The sequence below is a fragment of the Phascolarctos cinereus genome, unplaced genomic scaffold, assembly GCF_003287225.1.
Source record: "Phascolarctos cinereus isolate Bilbo 61053 unplaced genomic scaffold, phaCin_HiC Scaffold_7;HRSCAF=346, whole genome shotgun sequence".
Lineage (NCBI taxonomy): Eukaryota > Metazoa > Chordata > Mammalia > Diprotodontia > Phascolarctidae > Phascolarctos > Phascolarctos cinereus.
In genome coordinates this window covers 170,359,857-170,384,759 of record NW_027556180.1, presented here as the reverse complement: position 1 = coordinate 170,384,759, position 24,903 = coordinate 170,359,857, and the positions used below count along the sequence as shown (strand labels likewise).

The 24,903-nt window shown below is 36.5% G+C and overlaps 1 protein-coding gene and 1 pseudogene across 2 annotated transcripts in view; both read right to left on the bottom strand.

Annotated features, from left to right (window-relative positions):
- Positions 1 to 24,903, bottom strand: part of CUL4A (cullin 4A) — a 65,090-nt gene that overhangs the window by 5,901 nt on the left and 34,286 nt on the right. Inside the window, exons 7-18 of one of the 2 annotated variants that reach the window (XM_020965149.2) lie at positions 22,953 to 23,042; positions 20,788 to 20,870; positions 17,174 to 17,241; positions 13,974 to 14,092; positions 11,162 to 11,354; positions 9,212 to 9,316; positions 8,823 to 8,933; positions 8,624 to 8,709; positions 8,409 to 8,516; positions 6,652 to 6,765; positions 5,149 to 5,254; positions 1,371 to 1,543 (exon numbers count right to left, since the gene is read on the bottom strand). In XM_020965149.2, coding sequence (XP_020820808.1) covers positions 1,371 to 1,543; positions 5,149 to 5,254; positions 6,652 to 6,765; positions 8,409 to 8,516; positions 8,624 to 8,709; positions 8,823 to 8,933; positions 9,212 to 9,316; positions 11,162 to 11,354; positions 13,974 to 14,092; positions 17,174 to 17,241; positions 20,788 to 20,870; positions 22,953 to 23,042 — 1,356 coding nt within the window. The remainder of the gene's footprint in view (positions 1 to 1,370; positions 1,544 to 5,148; positions 5,255 to 6,651; positions 6,766 to 8,408; positions 8,517 to 8,623; positions 8,710 to 8,822; positions 8,934 to 9,211; positions 9,317 to 11,161; positions 11,355 to 13,973; positions 14,093 to 17,173; positions 17,242 to 20,787; positions 20,871 to 22,952; positions 23,043 to 24,903) is intronic. The other variant, XM_078147332.1, reaches the window with a different exon arrangement.
- LOC110193395 (poly(rC)-binding protein 2 pseudogene) lies at positions 14,881 to 16,453 on the bottom strand (annotated as a pseudogene).

The window sequence follows — 24,903 nt, the reverse complement described above, 5'->3', positions numbered from 1 at the left end:
GCTTGGGCCACTTGGATCACTACAGAAGCAAGGGCAACCCCCTCTAATCAGAATGCTGTGGGATAAGAACAGACAGGCAAAAATGTCCCAAGCAGTCTGGGTGCCTGAACTAAGGAGGCTGGGGAGGAAATTAGAGCTAGAGGACACTGACAGGGCTTGAGCTCACGAACAGCAAATCCTACAAGACAGATAAAGTCAGAGTCTCCAAGGAACTAAGGAATGGAGAAGACTTTCTACCACTGATTCACAGGGGTGAGGCCTCAAGTTTTGAACATAGAAAGGAGGGTTGTAACAGTTACTAAAGGAGACAGGAGTGAATAAATTTCTGTCTGTTTATTCTGGCATAAGGGCCAAATGGGAAAACCTCAAAGCCCTTAGGTCCAAGCTTAAAATTTAGGAGATTTGGGTCTTTATCATGGAGCTGTTATAGGGTTGGAGGTAGGACATAGCAGAAATGGAGAACATGAAGCTCTTCATCATCTGCTTGGAATCTTCAGAGCTTAGAGAAAAGCTTATAAAGAAGCAGTAGATGGCAATCCAGACAGACCAAATCAATTTAAACCAAGACTGACACACACTGAAGATCATTTCCAGCAGGTGATTAATACTGTAGCACCCTACTGGGCCCCTAGAGGGGAGGGGGGGTGAGATGGTAGTAGACATGTGTTTTGTGGACATGGCTGAACTAGGAGAAAGATGGGGGTTTAGCTCATACTTTTCAATGGTGCAGTAAATAGGTTGTTTCTAATTTATTACTAATATAAACAGCAATGCCAGGAATCTTGGCAAACTTCTTAAAATTTCCCTTTGTGGTTTATTTCCTAGGGTTATATTCCCCAAACTATAATTATAAGGTCAGTCAGAATGGACAGTTTTGTTCTTTTTATACATTGTACCCTGACTTCTACAAAGTATGTGCTAATTTATAATGGCAATAGACATACAAATGTTGACTTATTTTGTCACATCTCCTCCTGTTATTAGGCCTCACCCAAAATGAGTTTTATCATTAATAGTTACATAATGGTGACAAAATTATTTTTAATTATTAGTGGGGCAGTGTGTTTGTATGTGATAATGTACTACTAATTATCTCCTTATGTGTGAGCTGTTCATCTTCAACAATGTGAATTACATTATTGACTATATTTGTATCAGTTTTTTATAAACTTTGGATAGTAAGCTTTTATCAGTTAAAATGAACATTAAAAATCTATTTTAAAAAAACTAATGTAGTCATAATATAGAATACTTTGGCATATACTTTTGACCCGTACTAACACAAGGAAATTTGATCATAAATAAATGAACTGACTCTTTAATTAGTACATCATAGGAATATAAAAATAAATACATAATTTAATACATACAGTTTCTTTCATCTGGATTTGATTTATCTTTATTCTAAACAATTTATGCTTGAAATCTCCATTAAAGATGAATTTGTCTCCATCATCTACATCCTTGCCTTTTGGACTTTTAATCAGTACTCGTGCTTTACCACAAGCCAAAGACTGTAAGGTTCTTCGCAATTCACTATCCTCTGCATACAGGAAAAAAGGTAGTTACAACCTGACATTTAATTGAATAATACATTTGTAATTACTTAATGTCATTCTGATGATACAATTAAATAATCACCATTTTATATATAAGAAGAGGACCCAACTTACCTATCAGTCAAGTTTTATTACAGACCTACTACATGCCAGACACTGTAAGGTGTTGTACATACAGTCTTGAAGACAGGGATCCATTAGGAGGGGGTGTAAAAGGGATCCATTAGGAGGGGGTGTAAAGGAGGGGTTACATTTCAGGCATTGGAGGTAGACACTGCAAAGGCACCGGGAGGGATGATGGAGTGCCATGAGTAAGGAAACAAAGAGAAGGCCTGTTTGGCTGGATCACAGAGTAGAAGAAGGGAAGTAGGTATAATGAAGCTGGAGAAAAAGGGTGGGGCCAAGTTATTAATGGCTTTAAAAGGCAAACAGAGGAATTTTTATTTTATATAGGGTGTCACTGGAATTAACTGAGTAGAGGAGGGATAAGTCAGATACATGTTGCAGGAAAACCAGTTTGACAACTGTGAGACTTGAAGCAGGGATACTGATTCAAAGCCCCTACAGTGCTCCAGATGAGAGGTAATGCAAGCCTACACCAAGTTGGTGACTGTGTAAAGAGAGGGCATTTCAGCCCCCACATAGTCATGTGAGAAGACAGATAGGAGTGATGCAGGGAAGGGAAAATGGCCTGATTTGGAAACCTAATCATTATGTGAGGTGAGGGGGAGGGAGGAGTTGGGAGTAATTCAAAGATCATGAACCTGGGAGATTGAAGATTTGGGAAGCAAAGACTACCTTTAGTTGGCACATGGTAAGTTTGAGATATCTCCAGGCCACTCAGTTTGAAATGTCTATTATGCAGCTGGCCACGTAGGACTGAAGCTCAGGGGAGAGGCCAGGGCTGCACATATAAATCTATAATTCTTTTATACAGAGATTATCTGTGAGGCAGTAAAATAATTTATTCCCACTTTATAGATGACGAAACTGAGGCTGAAGGAGATTAAGTGACTTGTCCAGAGTCACACAGCTAGGAGCTTGGGGAATACTTAGTTAAGAGTTTTGTTACAAGGGAGACTGAGAAGGTAGTAAGGTTGGGAGGCGGTGGCCCAGGAGAGTAATGAAACCCCTATTAGTGTGTTCAGGAGGAGAGAACAGTCAATAATGCCAAATGCAGCAGAGGTCAAAGACAAGAAGTAAGAAAAGACCATCAGATTTGGCAATTAAGAAATCATCAGTAAAGAGCAGTTTCAACTGAGGGACAAGTCAGAAGCCAGGGTACAAGGGAATGAAGTGAGAGGAAGTAGAAGCAATAAATAGAGACAGGTCTCTAGGGAGGAGACAGGTTCACAGATTGAGGAAACTCTAGGGTCTAGTTAAAGTTTTTACCCCATGACGCGCACAGCACTCACATGGTTGTGCACACACATTCAATATGGCAACTCTACACTGTTCTTGCTGGTGTTCCCTTCTCAAGTTCCTCCTACTCTTTTCTTGGCCTCACTAACACTACCTTCCCACTATCCCCAACAAGTGCCCCCATCCACAAATGAAAATTGTAACAATTATACGGAAACAAATTTCTGCTGAATTAGTCATGTCTGAAATTCTCCATTTTAATCTGCATCTACAATCCATCACTTCTCTACCAAGCAGTGGAAAGCACCCTTCATCCTCGTACTTACGGAGTCATGACTGGTTACCATACTGATCATCAGAGTTTAAGTCTATCAAATTTTTTTCCCTTACACTCATCGCATAAATCGTGCTTTTTTGTTGTTCAGTAGTGTCCAACTCTTCATGACCCCCATCAACCATAGCACGCCAGGCCTTTCTATCCTTCATTATCTCTCAAAGTTTGTCCAAGCTTGTTTGTTGTTTCCATGACACTATCTATTCATCTCATCCCCTTTTCCTCTCGCCTTCAATCTTTCCCAACATCTTTTCCAATGAATCATGTTTTCTCATTATGTGGCCAAAGTATTTAAGCTTCCACACTTGACCTTCCAGTGAATTGGCTGAATTAATTTCTTTAAGTATTGATTGATTTGATATCCTAAAAGCCTTCTCCAGTACCACAATGTTAAAGTGTTGATTCTGCAGTACTCAGCTGTCCTTATAGTCCAACTCTCACAGCCTATTACATTGCTACTGGAAACGCCACAGCTTTGATTATATGGACCTTCGTCAGCAAGGTGATGTCTTTGCTTTTTAGTGTGCTGTCCAGATTTGCCGCTGCTTTTCTTCCAAAGACCAAGGGTCTTTTAATTGTTCTTTTGGTTTTGCTCAATTCACTATATATCTGGGGGAGGGTTTTAAGAGTTAAGGAGACTTAGACATGTCTGAAGAGAGTAACAAAACTTAAAGATTACAAAGAGAGAGAAAGGATGACTGAAGGGGAGAAATCTACTGGAGAAAACAGAAGAGAACAGAATCAAGGACACATCTAGAAGGGTTAGCTTTGGCAAGGAGGGTCACCTTATTATCAGAAACAGGGAAAGAAGAGAGGGGAGTGATGTTTAGGTTTTGAGAATAAGATAGAGAGCTCATTTAAAAAAAAAAGACCTTAATTTTCTCAGTAAAGTAGAAGTATAATCTTCAATGGAAAGGATAGGAGAGGGAGATGTATAGGAGAAGAGGCTTGAGAAGAGAATTTGGAATAGCTGTGGAAAGTAACAAATACACTAACTAGGGTTATAAAAACATTGCCTCACTGCAGAGAGAGCCCAGTTGAAGTTAGATAACAATTCATCATGTATCTAATCAGCACAATTGCCTGATTTCCTCAAGCTCCATTCTGATGCATCTGAGTAGGAGTAAAGAAATACAGATGGCGGAGGCAATTCAAGGCTGGATTTTAGCAAGAGTTAAGCAGCAACAGGATAAGCGTATGAGAGTACAGAACAGGGTTATGGTGAATTGGTTAACTATGGGGTCAATATTGGGAAGGGAGCAAAGAAAGGTCATAGAAGAGCAGTAAGTTCCCAAAGGGTAGAGGGATAGGAGGTTGCTTTGAGGGTGAGGAATAGGGAAGAGATGAAATGTTAGGAGGGTATAGTGAGACAGAAGATTCTCAGACTTTCTGATCAAAGAAGTGGGTAACAGTGACAAGCAGGGTGTGAATATTCCTGAGTAGCTGACATAGAATGTAATGGTACTTGAGGAGATGGAAGAGGTGAGAGGTTAGGGAATTTGAGGTTGTTGTTGTTTATCCTTTGTTCTCAAAGAGGACCATGACATCAGGAAGGTGATGCCATGACTTGCAGGTGAATTGGATTTAAGTGAAGAAGGGCTACACAAAGTCACCTGCCTCACTTTGTCCTCCACAGCCTTCTGGGTCCAGGGGCAAGATATAGATTAGGATGACTGGAAATGGCTCTCAAGGGAGTCTGAGGTAGTATCACCATGAAAGTTCAATCCCATAACATCAAGGCAGGAGTTTTGGGAGGAGAAAAAGTGAAATAGGTACTGAACTCCTCAAGAAATAAGGGTAAAATGATATAGCATCTAGAATACCACCAGAAACAAGTAAGTGCTTTGAAGATGTTATCTGGATACTGCGAATATACAAAGTCGTTTTCCCTACCTACACCAGTAGCCATTTTTATTTCTTCAAAACTGAATTCATCTCCTTCATTAAACATGAGGAGCACTAATGTCTGGAAGAGTGACACCTGAAACTCCTTCTTTCCCTAAGGGAAAAAAAAAGGTAAATAAATTAACATTTATTTCTGAAACAGTATACCCCCTGGCCCCCCAACCCTACCACCATGCTAATCTCTTGTCCTTATCCTACTGAGTTCCTTTTAAAGTCAATGGGCATTTCCTTCAAAAGTTAACCAATAGATTTAAGAAGGAATAAAAGACAAAATAAATAACAGAAGAGAGGAGGGGGGAGCTTAGTGGCTAGATAGTTCAACCTGGATCCAAATATCAACCTCCCAGTGTCTAAATTCCTAGACCCTTTAATACCTCTAATACCATGCTATAAATTGTAGCCTGTCTACACTGTTAAGAGGAAATTCCTTGCTAGGAGCTCCCCAAAGAGATCACAGGTTTTGTCATTAAAAAAAAAAAAGGAAGGGGGAAGAGAAGGGAGAACCAAAGTTATGAAGGAAGAAAAAAAATTATTGTTATTAAATATTCCCATTTAGGCTACAAATTAGCAGCTGGCTGCCATCTGTATAGGTGGAAGGAATTCCCACGTTAATGGAACCAAAAGTCCTTCATTACTAACTTCCTTACTATTTTCCCAAAGGCTGTTGTTGAATGGCATGAGACTCTTTAAGCCCAGGTTCCCTGTGTAAGTCTGATATATACCACCAAATACACAAGCTCAGTTTGGCTCCATTCACTTACTTCAACTTTTTTTCCCCCTACGAAGAAATAAATCTCTCTCAGAGATTGATAAATTTTTTTTTTGGAAATAATTCTTTACCAAATAAAACAGGCAAGATCATCTGAGCTAGTTTTGATTCAGAATTATTTTATCATGCCTTCTCAGAGAGAAAATGAGTTTGTGCAAAACAGTGTACTAGAAGAAATTACTGGGCACATGCCCACAAAAGCATTTCTTTAAAAATTAAATTGTTATCAAAGCTCACGCCATTATTTTGATGTTTAAAATTTATAGCAGATTTTCATTAAGATAAATCAGAAAATAATTGTTCTTGCCTTTTCTAATACAGATAAATAAAGATGGAATAAAATGTAACTGAGGAACATTCTGGTTACTTAATACCTTAGGAAACACGACACAAGTTTAAATTTTAATTGCAAGTATTATATTACAGCAACTAAGTTTTAATTTATTAGAAACCAATTTATTTTTAAAGACAAGGTATTTGTCTTTGTTCTTTGGCAATTCCTTAATTGCTAAAGTTGCCTAAGGTAAGGAACATAGCCTACTGTATAGAATTAAGTGTCACTACTGATGATTTCCTTTTCTTATATTCTAGAGAAAAATCACCACTTTTTTTTATACTGGTATTTCCAGGAGAGGGGAAGACAGAAACCTTATTTTGTTAAAATTTTTTAAAAATCCTGATAAAATGATTATGCTTATGAAACAAATGCTCAATTAACATACTTCTTTGAACTCTGCTTTCAAAACGGCATGTCCCAAAGTGGTTTGCCACTGAAGCTTTCGACCACTGTGTTTTCCAAGATAAAATGTCTTAAATACTTCTTGAAGTTTAACCATCTGTCAATATAAAAGGGAAAAACTTGTGCAAAATTTTATTTACCTAAAAACCAGAATACTGTACTAGATTAAATCTGATTTCTTCATAGTCTAGATTTGAATGAAAAACCAAACATCTCAGATTTACTTAAAAAGAATAATTGAGTAGCTCAGTCTTCTTCACATAGCTTTTATGAAAATTATTTTTTAACTTAGATGAAATAAAATTTTTTTCTTTTCTATCTGATGGTTGTGCTGTTAGAAGTGTTGCTGGCTATTTATGTCACCAATTTCTCAAAGTTACAATGCATGGTTCAGTCATTTTCTAATTGGAAAATTAGATGCTATAAAAAAAAATAGGTAACCAAAGGATGAATCTATTTAAACTTGTTTAAAGAAACCTGTGCTAGAATCCTTGCTATTTGGTGAACAATGTACAAAATAGAAAGGTTCTGTAACTCTAGATACAACTGAATAGTACTAATTCTTCTCAGGAACTGTACAAAAGATATTCTGAATCTGTTCAAAGTGAACTGATATTTTCAAGGTGCTACTAACACTATAAACAGCCCAATGCTTTAGAATACTTATGATTTCCCAACATTCTCTGGATTTAAGTTTAAATTTTTAATAATAATGATTATCAATTACCCTGAACTATCCATATTTGACCCCATCATGGTCAGTATGCTAATAAAGTTAAAGATGAGGTGTCTAATGAATAATTTTTCTGTTGGTCTTTGATCCCAATTTGTTTAAATAAGGTGGACAGAATGCTGGGCCTGGAATCAAGGAAACTCATCTTCCTGAGTTCAAATCTAGCCTCAGACACTTACTAGCTGTGTGACCCTGGGCAAATCCTGTTTGCCTCAGTTTCATCTGTAAAACAAGCTGAAAAGGAAATGGCAAACCACTCCAGTATCTTTACTAAGAAAAACCTCAAATGGGGTCACAGAGAGTCAGACATGACTGAAATGACTGAACAACAACAACAAAACCATTTGTTCAATATCTATTCAGTTTGTAGGCATATTATCAGACTCCATAAATGTCACAACTTAAATTATAAGCTCTCAGGAAACAGCAGTAGCCATACTTGTTTAAGGCAACTTTGTATAGTGCCCAGATCTACATGCAGGTAATATTTACATAAACAGCAACAACAACAACAACAACAGTTAGCATATATATAGTGTATTAAGATTTGAAAAGTGCTTTCCAAATACTATCTTATTTTATCTTCACAACTCTGAGAAGCAGTGTTATTATTATCATCACCATTTTATAGATGAGGAATCTGAGGCAGACAGAAGGTCCTAGGTACCCAGGATCTTGTAGATAAGTTTCTGAGGCTAGATTTCAGCTCAGGTCTTCTGGACTCCTAATTCAGCATTCTATTCACTGCATTATCTATGATAATGACAATGTTCGATTCTTACCTTTATAATCATCAGGTTAAGAGAAAGTCACATAGTGATAAACCATGAAAGAAATAGAAATTGGTGGAAAGAGAAAGCAATTATTTTCAAATTGGCCAAGATAACCTTTTGACAATATGTCTGTATAGAGGAGTTTATGCTAAGATGGTAGCTCTTAGACATACTTGGCTTCCAAGAAACTATCAATAAATGTGCTATAAAAATACTTCTTTTTAGAGCACTTACCTCTGGAGTTAAATGCACTTCCATGGGTGTGTATGTTGGCCAGTATCCCATGGTGAGTATATTTACTGTCAGGTCTATATTACCTGGATCACTTTGATTCTGCATGTACTAAAAACAAATACATTAGTTTTTAAAATAACTTAATTTTTCCATAACAAACACAGACAAGACATTTTAAAAATCATTTGACCATCTACTTAGTAAACAAAATGTACCTGTTTAAACTGAATCATAATGTCTTTGGAGAGCTCCATATCCTTGAACATCCCCTCCAACTTGCTGGTGAAAGCAGCACCACATTCTGTCCCAAAAGTGAAAGGGTTGTAAGAAATATAAAAGAAGTAAAGATAGTAATTGTGAAGAATCTCCAAGAATAAAGATGGGAAAGACTATCTCATTGTTGCAATTGCTCACCATGTTTTAGTTTTGACAACATAGACTTTTCAGCATCAACAGAAGCACTTTTTCCAACAAGGAGTCTTTTTGCCAAATCTTTCTTATAAAATGCCTCAAAAACATCTTTACCTATTTGTGGGTCAAAATAAGAATAAAATTACATCTTGAGTTACAAGGAGGACTTAATATTCAAAGATGTTTTTCAGTCGAAAGATCCCTGAGTAGCATTTATTTAGGAATAAAAACAACTTTTTATGACATTTAAATGACTAGTTTTCTTCCCCAATTACTTATTGAAATTGACATAATTTAAATAAAAATCAAGCCCAGATAAAGGAATTTTAATCCATCTAGCACCATTAACATTTCTGAAGATACAATTTTGTTCAATGTAGCTTATTTCTTACCATGAATAAATCTGAATATTATCATAATTTTGTCAAGAATTCTTTCTAGTTCTTCATCTGTTGCTTCTTTATTACCAGCTCTTAGCTTGGAATCAACATGTTTTGCTAAGACATAAAAATAATTGAAAATTGTTTTTATATATGCATTTACGATATAAAATCCAAAAAACATAATTAGACCAACTATCATTCTGAAATAGTTTTGTGGTTCAGATCTTTGATTTCATTGGTATAGGGAACTAACTTCCTGGGAAGAATGAATTTCCCTGCACCAATATAAATAACCAACTCTTCTGCAACTAACTCTACTTTGAGAGGATCACTGAGGTTATGGGGACTGTACTAGATCCCAGAGTATCAGAGGTGAGATGTGAACTATGTTTTCCTGACTTCAAAATCAGCCCTCTATACACTACGTTATGCTGGCCAAGCAATATTATAATATGCTGTGAAATGGTATTTTCATATTTAATAATACATTTTTGCTTGGTTGTTAAGATGTTAGTAATATTTTCAAAGACAGGTTTGAATACAGTGGGCTAAATAAATAATCCATACACTGGTGTATCATGATATATTAATAATGACACTGAAATGTTGGATTTTCAGATTACATTTTCTCTAATTTATGACTTCCTCTCCTACCAGGGAAAAAGGGCATTCTTTGGGTCTTAGGCTGGGGAAGTTAAATAGAAACTGTCTGGTCTGCTACATAGAAGGCTTTACACATAAGAGATCTTCATTCTCAGGATAACGCAGACAAACTACGAACAGCACTCTTAGAGAGGGACAGTAAGTATAAAACCCAGAGGAATCCTTAGTTACAGAAATTGATGATGGTGGTGTACAAAATATGCCAAATAATTTTCCTCAGTGATTCATACATTTAAGAAAATATTTCATGAACTCTTTTAATGTCTCCTAAGTCATGAAGCTTCTAGGGAATCCTGAATTATTCATTCTGACATCAGCGACTAATTATTTTATAAAAGAGTGATTCTAAATTTGCTTTCATTTTAAATTATTTCTCTCAATTCAACAAAGATTAAACACTTCCAGTGTTGAAGGTATTGGCTTTCAAGAGTATGTGCCTTCTTATTTATTAGTACAGAATGATTTCTCTCTGATAAGCAGAGCTATACCAGTTAAAAAAAAAGTTAGCTCTCTTTCCTCCTAGTATAAACAATCAAGGGTACCTTTAATAGCATTCAGTGGATAATCTTGTTAGCTTGTGAAATCTCATCTAATTTAATCCCTCTGCAGACTATATGATACAGAGATGATAAAGAGAATGTCCCCCTTAAGACAGAGATGGTCTAGGACATTATACACTAAGTCTCACAGTTGTACTCACATCTAAAGTCTAGGTAATGACATATAACATGCCATCTCAATGAAATTACTTAATAAAAGTTTCCTTCAGTTGGTAGGATGGGAAATTTTATATATATATATCTATATCTATATATGTATATATATCTATATCTATCTATATCTATATATATACATATAGATAGATATAGATATATATATGAATAGAGAGAGAGAGAGAGAAAGAGGCACATTCAGTCTTCATAAACTGCAGCTTTGAAGTTATTACAACTTACACATATTAAGAAATCTTTGTATCCAAGTTAGTCTAAAATGTGCAACATTTATTCATCATTCCTTTGAATATTTCCATTTTGGGAAGCCAAACTAAAATTTCTTAATGGAGTATCTGTTTTCATGTGGTTAGTGAGTTACTTCACAATGGTTTTCTTTGAAAATCCAAGTCTGAATGATGATAAGGGCATGAGAAATTTTTCTCCAGAAAGAGAATTTTATTTGTACAGTAAATCTTATGCATATTTTATATTCACGTTGCAACTAATTTGTCTTTTCCCTGAGTTTTCCTTTGTTTTTTCTAAAATGTTTAAAAGATGTTTTATGTAAATATTTTTTTCTTACCTATTAGTTCTGCAGGCTTATTTGGTCTCTTGTTGATAAATGTTTCAAAGGATTCTTTCATCAAGTTAATGAATTTTTCATTTTTCTGAAAGCATACTTCTATGATGTGGTCCACTTTATCCTTAAAATCTAGTAGTTCTTGCACCATATCTTTGTCCTTTTCAGGATTAACTACTATTGTTGTTCCAAAAGTCTGTAAAAACAAATGAATACTAAATCACATGTGGATCTAAAATTATTTTCTTATGCTTATATCAAACATACAATTTAAAATAGACAGAGGCTTAGAAATGAATTTTTAATAACCTTAAGTGAATTTTATCTTGAAACCACTTTCCAAATTCAGTATTTAAATGCCAACTCTAAAGTAACTTTAAGCTGAAAAATTCTGCGGTCTATTAACATTCATTAAAATAAAGAAAAAAAGACCTGCTTAACCAAACGAAACCATTCTTATCTAGTAATGAAAATAAGGCCAAGTTCATGGTTCAATTTCTGAGTTAACTTTCACACTATAAAAGTTAACTATTTTGACAAATGTTTCTGAACAGGATTTTTGTTTTGAGAATTATTAGTCAGCTGGGGGTGGTAGCACACAACCTGCAAAATTTCCCAGAGAGAGAGGCCCTAGATAGTGTTCTGAAAAAGAGTCAAGTTCAGAAGCAAGCATTAGCAGAGTGGGGTCTCACTTCCAGCTTCTAGCTAGGTCTGCAGCCTGCAGAAGGAAAACGAGGGTAGGAATCCCAGTTCTGTCCCCCTGAACCAGCAGAGGTTCCAGATAGCTGATCATGGCTAAGTCTAGCAGCCATCCACTGTTGCCTAGACCTAACCCCAGGTCAGGAGCTTAGAGGGCTCAAATGAGGCAGGAAGCAAACAGACTCTGCCCTGAAACAGACCCTTTGGGATCAATTTTGCAGGTCCCCAGCCTGAGCTTTCCCTGAGATCCTAGATTAACACAACACTAAATAACTCCACCAAAAAGCTTCAAGACCTGTCCAGACTTCCATTCCAGAAGTACAAAGAGGCCAGGCCTAACATCAAATCCAATGTCAGCTGGATGAATGAGCAAACAACAAATTATCATGGTGAAAGGAATGCTCAAGACACAAATCCAGAAAATGAATGACTACAAAATAGGTATAAGGAAAGCTTCAAAAACAAAACACAGATTAGGCACAAATTCAACTAGAATTATTGGAGAGATAAAGAGTTAAAAAATGCTTTTATAAATGAAACAAGAGTGGTAGAGGAAAAAATTGGAAAAGAAAAGAGAGCTGTGAAAGAACGAATTAAAAAGGGAATAAACAGCTTGATACAAGAGGAACAAAATCTTGTCCAAGCAACAAACTCTGATAATTAGAATGGACTATTATGAAAAAACAAGAAATACGAAGACAAACCCAAAAGACTGAAAACTTAGAAAATGTAAGGTATCTGAAAGCAAAAAGAAATGATTTGGAAAAACAGATAAAAAAGTTTAAAGATCACTGGACTACTGGAATGTGAGTATAGACATCCAATTTCAAAAAATTTTACAAGAAAGCTATGGAGATCTCTAAGAATAACAGGGTGAAGTAGAAACAGAAAGAACCCAGTGGTGACCTCCTGAAAGAAATCCCCACAAGAAAACTCCCAGGAATATCACAGACAAAATCCAGAGCTACCATAACAAAGACAAATACTGCAAGTGGCCAGGAAGATAGAAGTCCAGAGCCAAGATCACACATGCTTAGCAGCAACCACTGTGGCAAAGATTATAGGGTTACAGCCAAGAATAGTGACCCAGCAAAACTGAGTATTATCTTATAGAGATGAAAAGCCTTTAATGAAATAGAGGACTTTCTGAGAATTTATGATGAAAAGATTAGAGTTACAGAGAAATTTTGAAGTTTAAATACAGGAATTGAGAGAAATATAAAAAAACCCCATAAATAATTATCAAGGACCAAACAAGGATAAACTGCTTAACATTCAAATAAATAAATAAATATACATATATGTCCCTTCTGAACCCTACCATTATCAAGTGTCATAAAGGGAGTCCAGTTAAGACAGAAATTAGAAAGCCTAAGAGTGGTTTTTGTTATACCTTGATGATCTTAAAGAGTTGGGTACAGAAATATTTCCCTCAACAGGAAAAAAGGAGGGAAAGGTGAAAAGGAAGGAAAGGATAGATTAGGAAAATGAACTCTAAAGATGTACAAAAGAGACAAAGAATAGGAGTTTAGGGCATGTCCATCAGTTAGGAAACTGCTGATTAAATTATGGTATATAAAAGAAATGATGAAAGAGATGGTTTCAGAGAAACTTGGGACTGACACAGAGTGAAGAGAACAGAACCAGAAAATGTATACAACGCCAACAACTGCAAAAATGAACAATCATGAAAGGCTTAGGGACTCTCCAACACCATGTCCAACTCCAGAAGACTAAATAAGAAATACGCTATCTATCACTTATCAAAGATTCAGTAAAGAATGAGGCATGTGCATGTGTGTGTGTGTATATCTACATACATATACATACTATGTATACATATGTCTGTATATATCTTTTGGACATGGTTAATGTGGAAATTGGGGGGGTTTTGCTTTTTGGTGAGGCAATCAGGGTTAAGTGACTTGCCCAGGGTCACACAGCTAGTAAGTATCAAGAGTCTGAGGCTAGATTTGAACTCAGTTCCTCCTGACTCCAAGGCCAGAGCTCTATCCTGATGACTGAAAAAAATGTATATGATTATAAAAAACATACAAGGCCTGAATTTCATTTTAGAATAATGCTAAGCATTTTCCACAACACTGATCTGAAATACCTTGATGTATTCACTCCAGTGCTGCAGTAGTATCTGTTGCCCTCCTTTTACTCGACTGAACAACTGATACATCTGTGTGAGATCAGGCACTCTGTTTTCATCAAGCAAGTTATCAAGTCCTAAAATGAAATAAAATATAAAATTTAATACATTTATTTATTTAATAACTGGGTGTTAAAAAGTCACACCTGTAATTCCTGCTGCTGGGGAGGCTGAGGCTGGAAGATCAGCTTAGCAGTTCTGCACTCCAATGGGCTAAGTCAATTGACAGCCACACTAATTTCAGTCTCAATATGGTGAGCTCCCAAGAGAACTTACAGCTCCTGCCTCAACTGCTACTAATTTTTAATCTTGGCTTTTAAAAAGGAGTACATTATTTAGACTAGATAAAAAACTTACTTGTCCCTCAAAATGAACAATGACATAATTTCCCCCCAGAATGCTACAATTCCTTCAAACATGATTTTGTAAAAGATTAAAAAAAATTTTTTTTTGTCAATTGATAAAACAGTCATTGTCATTCCATTTTTAATGTTTATTGTCCTGGTATCCAAATAATTGAAAACATTTTTTAAAAGCAGAATTAGTCTTCAGGGTAGTCTCTACATTTTATTCTACCAAGCAGTCATATAAATTCTTACTAAGAAACTCATGAATTAAGTGCTTCCTGGGCCAGTTTATTCCATGTTTCACACCCCAAATAGTTTATGACATGGATAACAAATCCCAACAATCCGTACTTTTTGGTTATTTTACTTCTCTTTGATGGCTCTGTTAACTTTTAATTTCTAGTTTTTCTACACCTTAATTTTTTTCTATTCACAAGGGAAAAGCTCCAGTCCATCTTTTAATTTTTTAAAAAAAATTCCTGACATTACAGAACTAAACTGAAATGTATTAATGTTCCACTCTTCCATTTCAATGACAAAAACAGGGAAAAAAAAGTTCATAAGCCCCGCCCCTCCAAAACAGAAAAACCAAAAACCCAAAACAAAACAAAACAAAAAAACCAGGGGGAAGCTTATAAAACTAAATATGTTTCTTAACGTTAACAGCTGAACAGAGTAAGGAATTTAACAAAATCATGAGTGGATGATAAAGTTGTGTAGAAATAGAAAATTTACAAACTATTTAAAACCTGGAATCACTGACTGTTCAGAAACCACACAGATGGATCATGGGTGGTGAACAGCAGAAGGGCGTTATGGGTAAGTCTGCATTGTTCTAACTGCTCCTCATGCCACCCATCTCCGAGCAAAGCCTGACATTGATTAGACACTGGGCCAGGCTAATGCTAGCAGCAGTAACCTGCCTATCAGTAGATCCTTCCATTGGATTGGCAATTTTGATCTGAGCCCCAGACATCTAACGAATCTCACTGATTTTGGTGCCTTGACGCCTGATTATGCAGCCAATTAAATCATTTGGAATGGTGAGTTCATGAGAAGTAGTCTGAACAGATGCATCCAAACCTGCCTTTCACCTCTCAAGAGCTGGATTCAATGCCACTGAATCTGGTGTTGCCATGCATCAAGGGAAAGGGAGACTGTTGCACTGCCAAATGGTGCAGCTTGGTCAAATCTGGCTGTGGAATGGCATACTGTCCTTGAATGGTATAAGCCTGTAGAGGTGGCCCCTCCAGTTCAGGGTTGAGGCACAAGGACGGGGTGGTGTGGGAAAAGCTCACACTATTGCTGCCTGTCCTGACCACCTGCAAAGATGACTGGAGAGCTGGATGGCTTGGGCCAGTATGGGATGGTCACGCCCTTTGACCACGCAGATCTGTTTGACACATTCAATAACAGATTGCAGGATGCCAGCAATAGGGATGGCCCGCTCAGTTGAGCTGATATGGTAGCATATCCCCTGCCACCTGTACTCTCTCTTATTTCCTTGATCTTGCATCCTCCTTTTCCAATGAGAGAGCCACTCTGGCTAGCAGGGACCACAAGCCTCAAGGTGACTAGAGGTCTACTGGCGGCTGTATTATTGGTCATAGAGTCGCTGATATTCTCTTCCAGTTTGTCAATGATCAAGCAAAAGCTTTAAAGATGGCATTGGTGGGTCCAGCGAAAGTAATTATTCTCTCAGGACAATTCCCTTCTGAGATGTTAAATACGAGCACCACTCTCTTTACGCATCTTCTTGACCGATTCTCCTTTCTTTCCAATAATGCTTCTAACTTCCTTTCCATGCACAAGTAGCTGGATGGTGAGAGTGACATTTAATCCATCTTCAATCACACCAGTGTCCATGTTGAGCAGTGTTCTGGGGATCTGGACTTTGTAAAGTGGTCAAGTCTTTGGTCACTGGTGGAAGTGGAAGCCAAAAACTTTGGGCACATTAGATTATTTTTCCATCTTGCTTCTCTGAAGTAATTAGATTTCAGTACTATTAACTCTTTATATCCTTTTGCCTGTTAGTCACATTTCAAAGCAGTGATTGATGAAAGTCTCTTGGGACCTTCTAGCACAAAAAACACTTGGTACAAGTTTTAGCAGTAAGTTATATCATATCTGTCTTCAGTTTCCCCTCAAATTTTAACAGCTAAGGTTCTCTTTCTTTCACGACCTGCAACAATTTTTACCATCTATGATGGAACCACCACCATATCTAAGATCAGTGTTTATAAAACAAAAACCATTATGTTAGGGCAGCTAGGTAACACAGTGGATAGAGCACCGGCCCTGAAGTCAGGAAGACCTGAGTTCAAATCCAGCCTCAGGCACATAATACTCACTAGCTGTGTGACTCTGGGCAAGTCACTTAACCCCAACTGCCACACCAAAAAAACAAAAACCATTATGCTTACTTGTGTTAATTAAGTGATCTCTTGGATAATATAAGCTCCCTAAGAGTTCTTTTTGTGTGTGTGTCTTTGTATCCTAGCACCTATCAGAGCCTCTGGCACAAAGTAGGAGTTTAATGAATACTCATAGTGATTCATAGAACATCAGGGCTGGGAAGGGACCCAAAGATCTAGTTCTTCATGTTATAGGCAAGAACCTTGATGTCATAACTTTTGTATCTGTGAGTAGCAGAGGAGATCAGGATTTCACAGATAGGAGCTCCACTTCGACAAACTCACTCAAGAATAAATATGCAAAGTATGAAGGACATAACTTATATTATATAAACTTATACAAATTATTGCAGAGCATGATGGACATAACTTAAATAAATTATATTGAAAATTTTACCTTTTTGTAGAATTGCTGTTAAATGTTCACCTAAAAGCTGCTTCTCCACACAAGCAATTAGTGGTTTCCTATATAAAGCAAAAAAAAAAAAAGAAGTAAAGACACCAAAAATATTACAAGGCTTAAAGGAATTGATACACTTGACTATTCCACGTGACAAGTAGAACTTTTTTTCTCTGAAGCAAATATACTAAATGCCCATGAATCTAGAACCCCAAAAATAGGGAAACTAAAATAGCCAGAAAATTTTCACTATGTCATGTTGAGAGTTGCTTGCTCATAAAGACTGAAGCACTGTAAGATCCTGAAGTCACCTTTGAAATCATTAAAAAAAAATTAAAATGCATTCCACATAATGACCAAGTTTTTTAAAAACTCTATTTTAGTTCTCTGAAATGTAAGTGATCCACATATGGTATACATAAAAACTCAATCAGCACACTGGATTATTGAGAATAGCTCATCCTCCATGATTCTAGAAAAAGAGCAGTATAATATTAATAGCAAGGACCAAAAAGCTCTAAACAGTAAGGGCAATATACAAACATATTAAAAATAATATTTAATTAGCAAGATTAATATGGAGACTCTTTAACTTATGAAGAAATCACAATATAAGTGTTTTAAAAGAATTGGCTATGTGCGATTATATTAAAATTATATGAAGTTCAAAAGAACAAAAAATAATTTGGCCTTTTTGAAAGTCTGTCAGTAAAAGACTCCAACAAGAAAAACATTTAAACTATACCCACTCCAATATCTAGGTTTGAGAAAGACAATTCCTGACAGTGAAGACGATGCATTCTAAAAAAATTTCTTACGGACATAACTCCATGAGTTATTAAGTTCTGGAGACAGCAGTCAGTATCCCAGCTCAGGGGGATTCTCCCTCTGCATCCCTCCTAAATTCTTATTTCAGCCTTTTGTGCCACAACTATGTAGGTTTCCCTCAGTTTCCTAGAGGAAGAAAATGCTTTTTGTTGCCTGAAATATCACAGTCCTTAAAAAGAGCTCCCTGCCAGCAGCAGTTGTGCTCTGTATGCTACTAAGACACTGGTTTTCATGCTCCTATTTCACAAGATGGAGTTCTAACAGGAAAAAACATTCATATCTCCAATTTCAAGGTCTCCACTAGATACATCTGAGGCACAATGGAGTCCCTGGGTTGTTCTATTAGATTAGATTACTCTCAATTTTGCCAATCCACATACCACAACACCTGGTGTCAGGAAGACCAAGTTCAAATCCAGCCTCATACATTTACTAGTTGTGTGACCTTGGGCAAGTCACAACCTCTACCTCAGTAAACTCAACTGTAAAATGGGGACAATAACAGTACCCACCCTGCCAGGGTTGTGAGGATCAAGTGAGGTAACATTTGTATAGTACTCTGCAAATTTATATATTTATATATAATTACAGTTATTATATTATACAATTTTTTTCAGGAGATATAAGGTAAAAAAATTGGGCACAATTATCATACTTGCTTTTTTCCCCTTGTTCCTCATTTCACATTTCCCACATAAGGGGCTTTCCACATCCCTTCCTGCCTTAGTCACACCTTGTATATACAAAGTTCTTTAAAGTTACCAAGTACTTTACATACATTATCTTATTTGGTCCTCACTACAGCCCTGTGAGGTATTATTATTTCACTTTACAAATGAGGAAATTAAGGCTGAGAAAGATTAAGTGACTTGTCCTGAGTCACAAAACTAGCAAATGGCCAATGGCTTCTAATCTATCATTCTTTCCTTTACAGTATGCTGCTCTGAAACAGAAACCATCCAAAGTATCTGTAGTAAGATAAATCACTTCCATAGCTAAAGATAAGTGATCTTGATTTAAAAAAAAAGTGACTGGGAAAAAGAAATGAAAAGAATAAATTTACTCATTTCTATAGGTTATTTTTATTTTTGAACAAACTGAACTGTGAGGTTAAAAAAAACAAAGAGGATCAAAGAACAAAAGAGACTAAAGATCAAAAGATTTAAGGGAAATTAAAGAATGAGGAGAAAGGAAGAGGAAAGAAATGAATTAATAGCCTATGGACTAAATCTCCTGATCTACATATGTGAATCAATAGATTTTGTGTGAGGGACTTACAGTGAGAAGTTGTACAAACAGGGAGAGAGGAGATAAGAGACAGAGGGGAGAAAAATAATACAGGTCCACCAAGTCCATATGTATATAGTAAAAAGATAGTAATCTCTTTATTCTTTCATGATTGGCGGCTATCTGGAATAAGACAAAAGCAATGAATGGAAGGGACTAAGATGAAGGGACCTGAAATGGGAGGATGTCCTGCTCTAGAAGAGAAAACGACAACACTGCTTCCTTCAGGGATCAACATTTCTAGAAGCACAGCAGAAAACAGAGAATGGATTTGATCTACAAAGGCAATAACATAAACATGAGATAGAAGAGGAAACTCCAGTTTGAGTCCTCAGAAGTTTTATCCTCACAGCGCTTACAGAAAGAAGAAATAAAAGTAAAGCTACAAACAGACTGAGGGTTAAAAGAGGGTGAGAAATAAAAAATAAAAAAGAGAAATGAATAGTTTAAGTAAAATCAAAAAATTTGAGTGAAATCAGAGAGTGTGTCTGTGGGAACAGAAGAATTAAACAATGCAATAAAATTAAAGAGGGTGCACTGGATCAAAAATAGAAAACTAAAGTCCCATGAGAATGAAAGGTATACATCATTACTGTAGGCACTCAGGCTCTGACTAATGAAGTTCTACTCACTGATGTAAGCTAAGACATCGACAGATCAAAGTTTACATTAATTCTTTCTATTTTCTACCTACCTACCAATTTATTTTAAGGTTGAAAACATCAGGCTAAAAAACAGCAAAATCAGGTATGGTGGTGCCTACCTGTAATCCCTGCTACCTAGGTGGTTGGGGCTGTCAGAACTCTTGAGCTGGGGACACTATGCTGTTAAGGTGCCCAAACTACATTCAGCATCAACATGGAAAGTCCCTGAGAGCAGGGAACCACCAGGTTGCCTAAGGAGGGGTGAACTAGCCTAGGTCGGAAAATGGAACAAAGTTCCAGTGTTGGGCAGTAGTGGGATCAAGCTCATGAAAGACCCCTGTGCCCTCAACCTAGGTGAAATGTGGAGACCATTTTCTTTTTCCTAAAAGGAATGGAGGAATTATATGAGTAAGTATGGAACTGAAGATTCAATATTTGAAGTACACCTAATGAAATTCTCATATATTCAATATCTGGTAAATTCCAATTGAGTCTCATCAATAACAACTCGGTCTCTTTTTGTCTAGTACTTTTAAATAGCTCAGCCTGAATTAATTTCCTTGAAAACGGGGAACTCCTACCATTAGAGCAAGTATCCTGAGTATATAAATTCAAAGGTGATGATGGCAAAGTCCTCCAGACCACTACCACCCAACTTGCTGATTCCTTGAAAACAAATTTCACCTTATTAGGACATAGCACTTAGTGGAGATTTGCCTTGTGAATGCTTCATAAATGTTAACAATGTGACTTACATGATTATAATACCACCACCAGGACTTCTCAGAGTTAATATACCAAAAGAAGAAAATTTTAACTATGGTAAAATTAGAGAAAGTAAATATTACTCACTGTGTGCTGTGATCTAAATATGTTATTACTCTGTCTCCTTCTTCTTCTAAACGTTTGTTTACATGGTTAAGGTATTCTGGGACCTTTCAACAAAAAATGCCAAGAGATCAATGATGTCACAGAAATAACAATAAAATCGCCATTGATTTCTATGATCACTTTCTTCTGGGAAGTTAAAAAAAATCATCATTTTCCTCAAACTTTAAATTTAGAGATTAGGCTAGAAACAAAATACCAAGATTTTGGAATTGCAGTTTTAGAGTTGTAAGAGGGATAATACAACTGCTTTTATAGATGAAGAAGATGAGGTACAGAGATGTGGAATGTCTTGCTCAAAGTCACATACGGTACTAAGTAGTAAGTCATGATTTGGACTCGGGTTCTTTAACTCCAAATCCAACACTTTTTTTCACTTTTATTTTTCAATTAATGAGGTATTTTCTCTTCCTTTCACATATACCCCTTCCAACCTCTTCCCCTTCTCCCCCTCAACACTATTTTTACTGCTAGCACTGTCTCCCTCTTTGTTCTTGGCTTAATCACTAAAATTCATTTTGAGGAAATATCGCTGCATATTGTTTCCATTATGGTGCCATGAAACAGCACGGTTTTGTTTTGTTGCACTGTCCTTGGGCAACCAATGGCTGAAGTGGATCAGGTAATGGACTGGACATTGAGAGCTGAGTTTATTTGGCACAATGATGTATATTCTTTTTTAGTGAGGATCCACGGGCTTCCCTTGTCTGGACAAAGAAACTCACTTGTTTATGTGCCAGTGAACAATTTACTGAATTAGAAAATATAAGACCTTAATGTTATGCTTCCATCCATTCAACATCTGCTTTGATGCAGAGTTGATTAAAAAACAGGCTCTGTAAAGTAGTATGAGGTTTCTCTTCTCTACTTCAAAGTTTCTCACAGGGAAACCAGCTCGAGTGTCACTCTTTAAGGACAATAACTTTGTTCCTCGGCAGCTAAAGAGATGGCAAAGTTCAGTTTTGGAACGTCCTTGGCCAAATGAGGAGAAAACCACATAGCCAGGGTCCGTGGCAACTACATGAAGGACATTTTGGAGACGAGTTCAAAGGACTTGCTTAACCAAGTCACATGCAAAGAAACCATTGTCAGAGCACTAGCAGAGTCTGAAAAAGTAATAGCCTGGTCAGAATCCAGAAGACCAAGTTCCCAGGGCCAGCTCTCCCACTAATTAGCAAGACAACCCCGAGTAATTCACTTCATTTCCTTGGCCCCTTTCATCATCTATAAAAAGGGAGGTGTTGAATTAGATAACCTGTAATGACCTTTCCAACACAAATATTCTGATTCTAAGAATTTTTTTGGACAACTGTTAATTTTTAGCTTGTGTTTTACTTGTTTTTGAATTTCAATTCATATAGTGGAAGAATAGTGGAAAGGGCACTGGCTCTGGAGTCAGTCAGGACCTGGTTTCAAATCCTCCCTCTCCTATTTACTATATGTCATGTGTCGGGCAAGTCGCATCTAAGGCCTTGTCTAAAAAGAGGGGGTTACAGCCTTGGAGGTCTCTTCCAGCTCTAGATCTATGATCCTATGACTCTTTTCTCCATGATCTATTTCACCTTAACATTCAACATTTTGTACTGTTCTTGAGTCATTTCAGTCGTGTCCAACTCTTCATAACCCCATTCGGGGTCTTCTTGGAAAAGACATTTGAGTGGTTTGCCATTTTCTTCTCCAGCTCATTTTACAGATGAGGAAACTGAGGCAAACAGGATTAAGGGACCTGCCAAGGGTATATAGCTAGTAAGTGTCTGAGGCCACATATAAAGTCAGGTCTTCCTGTCTCCAGGTCCAGTGCTCCATCCAACTAGCTGCCAAAGGCATTTAAAAAATATTTTTGTGTTATTTCTATTTTCTGTTATCTTACTGAATTTCTGTTTTGGGGAATAATATAAAAATTTTCAATTAATATAGAAACATACAGTTTATATTAATGGTAGGGATTATTAAATCTCTTAGGATATTTTTATTTTTAGCTAAAGACCAAAATCCTATTTGGGGCTAGATCATGGCTGTAAGAAAAGTTTCCAAAGTGTGTGTTGGCAAATGTACATATGTTAAAATTAAAAGTATAAGTGTTGACATGAAACAAAAATATATTTGATGATTATATTTAACATTTTTACCTCTCTTTCTTGCATGAGTCTTTGGCCTTCTGCAGCATATAAACAATTAGTCTCTTCCAAAAATTTCTGCTCAAATGAATCTTTATAGACCTAAGAAATGAATATTATTATTTAGTGACACGAAATTAAAAGTCTTTGTTTCTGTTTTAAATTTGAGGTCACATTAAGAAATTTTAACATGTAATTGCCACCAAGATTCAGGGAAAAACAAGAGTAAGTCAAATGTTAACTGTAACTAAAAAGTCATCTACTTTTCCATACATATGCTCTTCTATGTACCACTGCTCCCCTGCCTCTCCCAGCTGCAGGTGTCACTGCCATGCTGGGCCTTGAAACAATTCTTCAAATATACCTGAAATAGCTACAACTTTCCAGACATTTGCCAGATTGGATCTCTTGGTGCTACTTAAACTCCTGGAGGCATGCTGGACCAACTCAGATTCCTGAGACAGCTACAGCATATGAGTAAATGTTGGTTTCCAAATGTCAAAATTTCTTAGCAAGGAATGTTAGGCTGAATGTTACAATCTAACATTATTGTTTCAAATAAGGTTGTGTTTTTGTGGAACCAATGTCACAAATGGCAGTTCCTCATCAGCAATACTACAAAATTTGGTATTTGTTACTGGGTGGCCAAAAATTAGACGATAAAATTCTTAAAAACTAGTCTTTACAGAGAGAGATCTGAGATTATAAAAAGCATGAGCTTAGCTAAGGATCTTAACAATGTGTTTGGATCAAGATAAAGGTAAAAGCAAATACAAATTTTGTGATATTTTAGAAGAGAGATGGGAAGAAGTGCTACTTTTCTCCTCAAGAATTCCCTAGCCTATAGTTCAATATTTTTCTAAACATGAAAATTATCAGCTGAATTTCAACACTGTATTTTCTAAAGGATAGATATTCCACTGCTAAGTAAGGAATAATTCTTCTCTGCAGAAGATAAGAGTATTAAGATTACTATAAAACTATTTGGCTAATTGACTTTATATGTGGTGTATTCCTGCATTAACATTTAGGAGAGCAGGTAATTAGAGAAAGCTTCTGAAGCTCAGATGTAATTTTCTTCTAGCATCTGGCTTAAAAAGATTGTAATCAAGTAAATCACACTGAAAAGTAACAGTTGACTGGTTTAGGAGAAAAATGAATCTATTAAATTCTTTTTGATGTAGCATGTAATATAGCCTGTTACCAATTTTGATTAATTAGCACTTTTAATTAAACCTATTTATGTCTACTAGCAGTGTTTCAGAAGTCTACAAGATGGATATTTACACATAAAAGCAAACCTTTTGAATTTTACAATAAAATTAGCAATACTTATTTTGCAGAGTGTTAAGTTAGGATTCTGCCCCTTCCTCTGAGTTAAAATGTGGAAGAGAGGGGATTTTGATAATACTTGTCCTTAACATCTCAAGGCAGAATTAAAAAATATATGTATAGGACTTCTGTCCCCACCCCCACAATCCATTAACTCTACAAGGAACTCCTGTTTTGCACTGAACAGCCTTTCACAAATATGAATTGTATTTCAAAGTCAGTGGCTTAATTACTTATACATAAGGTCTTCCCAGGTTCCACCTAATCACCCAAGAATAGTTCAGTACAGTTCAGACAACTATTTGCATAGTTCTGTGTACATTATCACACACCAATTCTTTTAAAGTGGCTAATCTGTGTATGACAAATAACAGCTCTATTCTTACAAGGCTACCTGAAAGGAGGAAAGCTACCCACTTCCACATCCCTATTCCAGTAAAAAGCTAAACCGGATGAAATGATGCTCAAGATACCCAATAAGAGGTAAAATCCTGCAAACCAGAACTACAGCAATATGTCAGCTGGAAGTCCCTGGGACCTCTAGCAAAGCTAGCTAAACATATGTAAGGGAGGGGTGTGTGCGCGCGCGCGCGTGAGCGCGTCTGTCTGTCTGTCTCGCCCCTCAGGCATC